At 42.4% G+C, this 10,787-nt stretch overlaps 1 protein-coding gene across 1 annotated transcript in view; it reads left to right on the top strand.

The window, feature by feature from the left end:
• Positions 1 to 1,620: 1,620 nt before the first annotated feature.
• Positions 1,621 to 10,787, top strand: part of SNRPE (small nuclear ribonucleoprotein polypeptide E) — a 143,265-nt gene continuing 134,098 nt past the window's right edge. Inside the window, exons 1-3 of the mRNA XM_082247136.1 lie at positions 1,621 to 1,745; positions 2,054 to 2,080; positions 2,168 to 2,230. Coding sequence (XP_082103262.1) covers positions 1,692 to 1,745; positions 2,054 to 2,080; positions 2,168 to 2,230 — 144 coding nt within the window. The 5' untranslated portion in view covers positions 1,621 to 1,691. The remainder of the gene's footprint in view (positions 1,746 to 2,053; positions 2,081 to 2,167; positions 2,231 to 10,787) is intronic.

Here is a 10,787-nt window from a genome sequence, read left to right as displayed (position 1 = left end):
TGAGACCAGTACCAGCAAATGACCAGCACCTGTACCAGCACCAGTGACCAGGCCAGTACCAGCACCAGTGACCAGGCCAGTACCAGCACCAGTGACCGGTACCAGCACCAGTGACCAGGCCAGTACCAGCACCAGTGACCAGGCCAGCACCAGTGACCAGGCCAGTACCAGCACCAGTGACCTGTACCAGCACCAGTGACAAGGCCAGTACCAGCACCAGTGACCAGGCCAGCACCAGTGACCAGGCCAGTACGAGCACCAGTGACCAGGCCAGTACCAGCACCAGTGACCAGGCCAGCGCCAGTGACCAGTACCAGTGACCAGGCCAGTACCAGCACCAGTGACCAGGCCAGTACCAACACCAGTGACCAGGCCAGTACCAGTGACCAGGCCATTACCAGCACCAGTGACCAGGCCAGTACCAGTGACCAGGCCAGTACCAGTACCAGTGACCAGGCCAGTACCAGCACCAGTGACCAGGCCAGTACCAGCACCAGTGACCAGGCCAGTACCAGTGACCAGGCCAGTACCAGAACCAGTGACCAGTACCAGGCCAGTACCAGTGACCAGCACCAGTGACCAGGCCAGTACCAGCATGTGACCAGCACCAGTGACCAGGCCAGTACCAGCACCAGTGACCAGCACCAGTGACCAGGCCAGTACCAGCATGTGACCAGCACCAGTGACCAGGCCAGTACCAGCACCAGTGACCAGCACCAGTGACCAGGCCAGTACCAGCACCAGTGACCAGGCCAGTACCAGCACCAGTGACCAGTACCAGCGACCAGGCCAGTACCAGCACCCAGTACCAGCACCAGTGACCAGGCCAGTACCAGCACCAGTGACCAGGCCAGTACCAGCACCAGTGACCAGGCCAGTACCAGCACCAGTGACCAGGCCAGTACCAGCACCAGTACCAGTGACCAGGCCAGCGCCAGTGACCAGTACCAGCACCAGGCCAGTACCAGCACCAGTGACCAGGCCAGTACCAGTGACCAGGCCAGTACCAGCACCAGTGACCAGGCCAGTACCAGAACCAGTGACCAGGCCAGTACCAGCACCGGTGACCAGGCCAGTACCAGCACCAGTAACCAGGCCAGTAACAGCACCAGTGACCAGGCCAGTACCAGCACCTCCCTGAAATGACTTTGCCACCTCCCTGAAATGAGTTTTTGCAGGTTGGGATGTCTGTTATTGCCATCATAGGGGGCTAACAGCCCAAGTGATAACACTGGGCAAGTCAGTGATAGTTACTCTCCTGGAGCTCAGCATTGTGTCAAACTTTAATCTCATTCGTACGCCACAGTACATTTTACAGTCATAGAGTTCAACACTACAAAGACTGCACCATAGGACCAAACTCTATGCTGTATATTCCACACTGTTTCACACCAAACCACTTATCATACGATTGTTTTGAGCTTTCAATTCCCACCTCCATTCAAGAAATTCGCGTACTTTTGAGAGTTCCTTCTAAAACTACATGTCTCGCAGAATTCTACACCACCCCTCACCCTGCGTTAGTTGCGTTATTATACATTATTGACCTTATCAAATATGGCCGTCTGAATTATAGTACTTCCGGACTGCAGTTCCCATATTGCTGTTCTTCCGTTTCCTGGGTGAGTCGAGGTCGTCGATTAGCCCATCCTTTTGCGGCCATTAGAGCAGTTGCGAATCTCTCGACGAGCATGGCTTACCGTGGACAGGGACAAAAAGTGCAGAAAGTGATGGTTCAGCCCATCGTATCTTTTTATGTGTCTGTCTTAATGTTGTTTGTAGTGGCGTATTTTTTTTAACGTTGTTAGGCAAATTACGTGTTTGCTAGTGAAGCAAAATGTTTAATTGCACGTGTTTGGGCGGCTTTTGTGTCTTGCCGGTGCTATGTGCGATAGTTCATGTTTGCGTTTAACTGCTGTATTTGCACTACGCTCTACTTTTTGATATAGATTATATACAATTCTTTTTTAAATTACATCTGCTACAATTGCAGTCAACACATGCTTTTTAAAATTACTTTTTCTACAGTTTTCCTTAATCGATATTTTACTAGAATCTTATCTTCAGATATCTTCAAAATGTGAGTATGCTTTTATTACACTCTCTTCTCTCCCCCCCCCCCCCCTGATTTAACCTTATGGTAAATATTTTGTTTGCATCCCTGTAGAGATCACGGATCCAAGTGTGGCTTTATGAGCAAGTGAGCATGCGCATCGAAGGTTGCATCATTGTAAGTGTGTTTTTTGTTTTCCTTCTCCCCCCCCCCTCCAAATCCGCATTTAACCACTTGCTGACCAGCACATTATGTTTACAAGTTTAAATCAGTAATTTTTGCTAGAAAATTACTTCTAACCCCCAAACATTCTCCCCCCCCCCTTCTTTTTTTTTTTTTCTCTTCCCTTATGGGCTCTTTCACCCGGGCGCTCCGTATGTCCGTATTTCATCCCATTTTTTTGCGGATGAATAATGGACATAATGCATATCAATGGGATTGCAGATGTCAGCGGATAACCATCCGCTGAAATCCGGTTTTCGTCCTTTCAGTTCTGTTCCGTTTTTTGGAACAGAACCCTATTTTTCTTCCGTTCTTAAAAAACGGAAAGGAAGCAAAATCGGATGTCAGCAGTGTCATCCGCTGACATCTGCAATCCCCATAGACATACATTATGTCCGTATATCATCTGCAAACGGATGGGATGATATGCGGACATAAGGAGCGCATGACACAAGTGTCGTCCGTGAAAAAAAAAAAAAAAAAGTGCCGCAGCAGAATAAAAAATCGGAGGGCTCTTTCACACGGCCGCTATCTGAAATATGTCAGGCCGAGTAAATTGTTTCCTAACATGTCACGCTTTAAAATTGTGAATACTTGTGTAATATTGATTAACTGCGGTACTTAAAATTTTCATAGGTGATGCTTTAAATGCCTTTACAGGTTACCTGTTTAGAGTTGTAGCGCTAGGCCTCTTCTATAATTATTGCTTTGGCTCTAACGTTTGTGGCGATACCTCGTGTGGTGCAAATACCGCTTTATGTATGCGTGCGTGATTTACGTATGCATTTGCTTCTGGGGTTAGGGGAGCTTTAAAGAGGAGCTGTCATTATTATTATTATTATTATTATTATTATTATTATTATTATTATTATTATTATTATTTTTTTTTGCGAGATCTGGGGTCAAAATCCAAATCTCTTTTGACATTTTTAAAAGCAAAATATCAAAGGACCATCGAGTCAATCAAAGATTATCTACTGTTTGATCACCTATGGTAGCAGCCGACCTCACCGACGGATTGTTTCTTGGGTGAACCGGTGGAAACAGCAAGTCAGAGAAACGCCTGTGGCAGATGAAACATCCCCCCCCCCTGCTCTGAACAATTTTATGAGTAAGCTGGCTACAAAAAACGATACCGTTACAGCTGCTATCTTCAGCCATAATCCCAAAAAAACGCTTGCAAACTGCAGTGTGTGTGTGTATATGTTGGAGCTGCATGATCGTTAAAAAATCACGCTCTTGATAGCATGTGCTCCATTCCTACAGAGCTGTTCTCTTCTCGCTCTCAGCTGTCAAAAAAAAAAATACACATTTACAGGAGGCTTTTTTTTTTTTATCAAGGCTGCACATAATTTTTTACAATGTACCATTTCCTTCTTTTAGATCAAAGGAGTGAACTTTCATCTGTAAGTCCCAGTTCACACACATGGTATGCGGGAAATTGAATTTTTTTTTTTCTTTTCCTGTGTGTTCTACAATCAACAGCCGGACTGGGCGACGCACTGGATATTCTAGATCCTTACGGTCTTCCCAATCTGGCCTACGAGTGTGACCCAACTACTAGCTCCACGCTAAGTTGGCCACGTTATAGTCCCACTGGATGGGGGCTGACTGGCGAGTGAAACACCTCACTAGGTTTCATAGCACTGGTCACGACCAGAGTCGCAGCATACCTCAGGCCGCAGCACCCCCAATCCAAGATGGTACAGTGGACTGCTGGAATGGCGCCCACCTGGTGAGTGTGGTATGGTCAGTATTGTTCCCCCCCCCCCCCGTTATGGTAGGCTCGCCCCTGTGCTTCCTCCCTCCTCCTTGCTGGGTCCCCCCTTAAATTTGGATGCCCTCATCATTTTTTTTTTTTTCAATTATATACTTTTATTAGTTTGTATAAAAAAAAAAAACATGCATCCAAGAAAGCAAACCACATTTGTTATAATCACATCATATTCTTGATTTACTTTCTTCTAATTCCCTTAACTTCATCTTCACCTTAATACTCTATCTTTATAAACAAAATCAACCCCAAAACAAACAAAAAAGGTGGGGGGGGGGAATGTCTCCTCCTCCTTCCTGCAGAGCCAACCTTTTATTATTTACGGGTCTAACAGATCCTCTTCTGAAAAGGTTCTGCCCTGATTCCTTAATAAAAAAAAAAAAAAAAAAAACTATTCCATGTTTCTATGTATTTTCCTCTTTTTGTGTTGAGCTGTCAGCACTAAGTCTTCCATTTTATTTATTTCTTCTACTTTACATATCCAACATTCTATTGTTGGAGATGTTTGTTTTTTCCAGTTAATAGGTATACAGGATCTAGCTGCATTTGCTAGATGACATAGTATAGATCTCCTATATCTTTCCGCTGGTCTTTTGCTTTTTTGTAGAGGAAAAATGCCGGATCTTCTGGTATCTTTGTTTCTGAAAATTTTTGCATAATTTCTTTAACTTTTTCCCAGAAGTTTGATAATTTAGGACAGGACCAAAAAATATGTATTAATGTACCTTCTTCCACCAGGCATCTCCAACATCTATCTGTATTATTTGCCATCATTTTATGTAATTTGTATGGGGTGTAATACCACCTTGTCAAAACTTTAAAATTTAGTTCTTGGTACCTAGTACACATAGATGATTTGAAAACCAAATTAATTAGATGTTGTCGTTGCTCTATGGTGAAGGTGCAAGATAACTCCCACTTATCAAAATAATTAATTTGGTACTTTGCCTTAGGAAGGTTTAACAAATTATATGTTTTAGGTAGCACCTGAGATATACCTCCTGAATCCGAACAGTATTTTTCATATGTCGTTAATTGACGATTATAATTCTGGGGGATAGGGATTGACCTTTAAAAAAATGATGTAGCTGGAATGCATTCCAAAAGGGTAGTCTAAAAATCTCTCCTACATTCATTAGTGTCTCTAGTGAAGGCCAATTATTATCTCTTATAAAATGAGGCTTGAAAGCAATCTAAATTACTTAGATTTTTAAAGGGTTGGGCTTCTAATCCCATCAGGAATTTTGGATTTCCTAATATGGGATATAATGGTGAGTCATGAGAAGACAGAATTCTGGAAACAAATTTGTGCACATATTCGTAAAGTTATACCAATCAATTGGTGTAATTTTAATTCCCCTGGTAAATCTTTGTAGAACCATAGTGCCCTTTTTAAGGGTATCATTGTATCTGTCTGTTCAATTTGCACCCATAATTTTGACTCTCCATGACGGCACCAATCAGTTTGTCTTCGTAAGTGTGTGGCATAATAATATTTACGAATATCTGGTATTGCCACCCCTCCATATTTTTTCGGTAAAGTTAACAGTTCTCTCGCTATCCGGGGTTTTTTATGTGCCCAGACAAATTTCATAAATATTGAATTTACCTGTTTAAAATGAGTAGGGATCTTAATAGGCACGGTTTGAAAAAGATACAGAAATCTAGGCAATATAGCCATCTTTATAAGGTTGCACCTACCCAACCAAGAGTGTAGCCCTGTATTCCATTTTTCTAACTTAAGCCGAATTGTTGTTAATAGGGTAGCGTAATTTGTTCATAAATTTTATTCGGGTTTTTGGGTATATACGTACCCAGGTATTTTAATGCCCTATCTGTCCATTTAAATTTGAAATTCTGTTTCAGATTCTGAAGTGGTATGTTAGCTAATCTTATTCCCATCGCTTCTGACTTATTAAAATTTATCTATAAATTGGATACGGTACTGTATTGTTCGAATTCTATTAGGTTTGGTAATGATATTGTCGGGTTTATTATTGTGAATAGTAAGTCGTCTGCGTAAGCACCCTGAAGGGGCACCCTCTCCTGCATCTGTGGTGGGGGGACGTCTTAGTCTTTTTCCGCATCCGTGAGCCTTGCTCATTCGGGACAAATGGGTCCAGGAACTGGTTTGGTTCCAGGATTGAGTTTCAGTCCTTTCCTCCGGCAAGTTTCTTTCCTTCCAACTTACGCCTGTATCCAGAGCGGCTGCAGGGCCTCTACGGAGCAGTGCAGGACCTGTTAGCACAAGGAGTTATTAGGCCAGTTCCAGAGTCGGCATGTTTCCAAAGTTTTTATTCAAATCTGTTTACAGTTCCCAGGAAGGAAGGAATGCAAGGTTCATCCGATCTTGTATCTCAAGGCTTTGAACCACTTTGTGCGGGTTCAGAAATTTCAGATGGAGTCTATCCGCACAGTAGTAGCTTTCCTTCATCAAGGAGATCTGTTGGCTTCTGTGGATCTCAAGGACGTTTACCTTCCTATTCCAATATGTCGGGCATCAGCGTTTTCTTCGTTTTTGCCGTGGGCGAGGAACACATTCAGTTCGTGGCGTTACCCTGTGTTCTCGCCTTAGCTCCTTGAGTGTTCACAAAGGTTTTGGCCCTAGTGTTGGCCTTGTTACGGCAGAAAGGGATAGGGGTACTGGGTTACGATCTGCTTCAATGTACTCAATGGGCTAATGTTATCCTCTGCGCTGACAGGATGTTAAAGTAGAAAAAGAATAAATAGTGCTGCTACTTCAGACAGAAATCATATACAAGTGAAAATCATCCAAAAATTCTATAGAACTTCAGTAGCGCAGGGATGGTATAACACTCCTATCATAAAGTGCATACAGTGCTAAAATAGCATATAAATAACACAAAACTGATAAAACAAAAGTCTGATTTGTAGCAAAAGACTTGTGAAGGACTTTTCATCACTGTATTTTCACACAGTGTGAAGAGGGTCTTGTCGGTTCCAATACAGGGATCACCAAAAGTTGTCACCACCACCAGTGCTGGGGTAATATGGCCAAAATGCACACTGACCAGAAAACCATGCCTAACCACTCTCATGGAATAGGCTGAAAACGCATGATGAATCAGACTGCTTCCTCCCGGTATTACTGGCTGTTGCAAACTTCCTCCTCTCACATATGGTATATGGGTGATAAAGCAAAGAACACCTCCATAGCGTGATACAGTTTCGACATGAATTTATTTGCACAAAACAATATACATCACACTCGCTTGTTAAAAGATGAAATAAGGCAAAGATAAATGACTGGTTCAGGATTTGGTAGTGCTGAAAGTGCGGTCCCGCTAATCACACCGAACGCCAGAGACTCCTTCCCCGTCAACATACACTTCCTAGTGGACGCCGTATAGCCACGTTCCAACGCGTTTCGTCATTTCCGACTTCGTCACGGGGGCATGGCTATACGGCATGGCAATCCAATTAAATAGGGAGATCCTATCCCGCCCACCTTTGTAAACTGGAAGTGGTGCTGGGACAGGATGTGGATATCAGCTACCAGCCAACTGCATCTTGGGAACTGTCAGCAGAGAACTTCCTAACCCTTTACGCTCTTCCTGTGTTAAAACTAAATCCTTTACACTACGATACCGGTATGACAACATACACGGATCGTGTAGGATATAATTCTCCCTTTAGTGGTCAGATTAATTAAACATTAGACTTATAATTCTTAAAGCGATATCGCATGCATTTAAGAAAATCTGCATAAACTAATTACAGCAGTCTCAACCAACCTTATCCCCACATTCAGGTGGCTGGGTCAATATATATCATAAGCAAACTACTATAGATACACAAACACAGACGCTCTTAAAATCTTCCGTGGCACTATATATATATATATATATATATATATATATATATATATATATATATTATGTATGTCAGTCATTACACTGCAATCTGCTTAAACGAACATATTAGAATCTATGAAGCTGGAGTAAAATAGATAGACAATAACCATTAAATCTATAAGACCATAATGGATAAAACGCCAAATAACACTAATAATATCATAAATATACAATATATAAAATACACTGTATTAAAACATATACGTAAAACCATATAAATAAAAAAAAAAATATATATATATATATATATATATATATATATATATATATATATATATATATATATATATATATATATATATATATATATATATATATATATATATATATATATATATATATATATATATATATATATATATCCTCTTGACATATGGACAAGAGGTCAATACCCATTGGTGAAGACTGAGTGGGCGGCGACTGTCAGAGGACGTAAGAGAAATGTAATTTAGGTCCCTAGAACACCCAACAGTGCTCCTTGCATGAGAGAAAAAAAATATATATGTATGTATATATGTGTGTGTATATACACATATAGGTGTGAAAGTAGCAGAACCCCATCCATGCGCTAATGAAATTATTTGCTGGGATGTAGCTCCGCTCCTATCACAGCTATGTGTGTGTGTGTGTGTGTGTGTGTGTGTGTGTGTGTGTGTATATACCCCTACACAGAAGTTCAGATGTTATGTGCTGTGCAGTCTCTCCCACTATACCACCACGATTTCCACCATTTACAAATAACCATTTACATACAAATGTGAGTGAAATTTATCCACCTTTATTTACGAATAGCTGATTGTTTAAGGACTTCATACACTATTGCAAGTCTTTTTGTTTGCATATATACTGCATTGATTGACGCTGCAACTCCTGTGAATGAGAGGATCCCTGAAGGATATGGATGGATCTTTTTGGGATAACAATTAGGGATGCACCGAATATTCGGCGGCCGAACATTATTCGGCCGAAAATAGAAAAAATAGCACTTTCGGTGTTCGGCCGAATAAGTCAAAAGGCCGAATAATTTTGTGCCGAACAATAGGGCTGAACGTTAGTCGATATGATATCGACTATCGTTCTGTGGCCGTAGGCGATATTCATATCGCCGAGGTCACGATATTTACAGGGGGAAGGGACTCGGAGGAGGACAGGAGGACTCACAGACTTCCGTGTTAGGCAGGGGAAGCCGGGACACTTCAGCGGTGAGCATACATACATTACTCGTGCACTGCAGCCCGCCCCACACATTCAGTGAGTCTTACTCTCCTCCCTAGTTTTTTCAATGGCACATTCAGGAAGCCAATCACGCCGTGATTAGCTGCACAGCGAACCAATCACGCGTGCCTGCACACCTAATTGGTTCCGCTGTGCCGCTACTCACGGCGTGATTGGCTTCCTGAATGTGCCATTGAAAAAACTAGGGAGGAGAGTAAGACTCACTGAATGTGTGGGGCGGTCTGCAGTGCACGAGTGAGTAATGTATGTATGCGGCTGTGCTCCTTTCCAGGCTCCTACTAGTCCACCTCCAGCCTCCTACTACCACCACTATGAGAGACTGTGTCACTGTATAATCTGATCGAGTCCACACTGACTGACTGTCACTGAGTAATTGATGTTACCACATTAACCCTGACCTGCCCAGTGCCCTGTATCTGCAATTAAAATTTACAAGGCTGCCTGCATGCTTCCTGATTTCCATTCCCAGCATCCTTCCCAATCCCTACAGTGTCACTAACATTAACCCTATGGTACAAGGCTGCAGTGTGCACTGAATCCCATTCCCTACAGTAACATTTAGGGAGAGAGACATGAGAGGACAAGAGGGAGGACAAAAAATTGGCAAAATAAATGGAAAAAATGCGAAACACCGCGTTCGGTATTCGGCCTTCGGCCAAACATTTCATTATTCTTCGGCCAAGAATTTAATTTCGGTGCATCCCTAATAACAATCTATGCGCTCTTTTTAAGGATTTGAGGTGAGCACCCATTCACAAGGGGGTGCACGGCTGGCTGTCCACTGTGACACCCTGGTCACTTCTCTCTGGGAGCACAGATCACTTTAGGATTACATTTTGGACTTTGTTGGCTTTTTGCACTTTGCACACTGGACTTTTATATCTATATATTGTCTCTTTTCTGAGTATTATATTATATTTACCACTTTATTAGCACTATTGGCACTTTAATGTTATGTCACATATATAAATATTTTGGGTTTTAATTAAGCACACAATTAATTTAATAATTTTTTATTTGCGCAACACTATATATTTCAAACAATTTTTAAGAACTTTTTTTTGTGTGATTGAGCATGACCCAGAACTATCATATTCTGATTGGCCAAATACAAAGTCGTCTATCATACAAGTCGCGCTGAATTTGCGCAAAGTCGTGCTAACAAGTCGCCCCTTAAGAGGCGACTTAGAGGTCGCGGTAGTGTGAACCGGCTCTTAATCACCACTGTGTGTGGTGTTTTTTTTTTTTTTTTTTTTTTTTTTTTCTCCTTCATTGACACACAGCTCCTTAGGATTTTTCACCATTGGGTTAAACTGCCCCCTAAGTCACCATGCGAGTTAAAAACCTTGTGAGGTTGTAAGCGGTGCCCACCTGGTTCCTCATACGGTGAGTAGCGATCTCCCCCCTAGGGGGTTTTGGGATGGAAGCAGACCCCTCCCTGGGACAGTTGGGCCCCCTTGTATTCTGTGGTCCCTGTCATCTGCAGATGTTTCCATTGGCCGCAATGTTTTGCAGTCTGCTTTTTTAGAGAGTCTGTTCCTTCTTTGGGGGTGTTGTTTTTGTTGAGCTCCTGTTGCCTGGTCTGCTGCTATTTAGCCTTGCAAATTTTTTGCTTTTCCCACCCCTC

This window comes from Pelophylax lessonae, assembly GCF_965119305.1.
Source record: "Pelophylax lessonae genome assembly, chromosome: 2".
NCBI lineage: Eukaryota > Metazoa > Chordata > Amphibia > Anura > Ranidae > Pelophylax > Pelophylax lessonae.
This window is presented reverse-complemented; position numbering and strand designations above follow the sequence as displayed.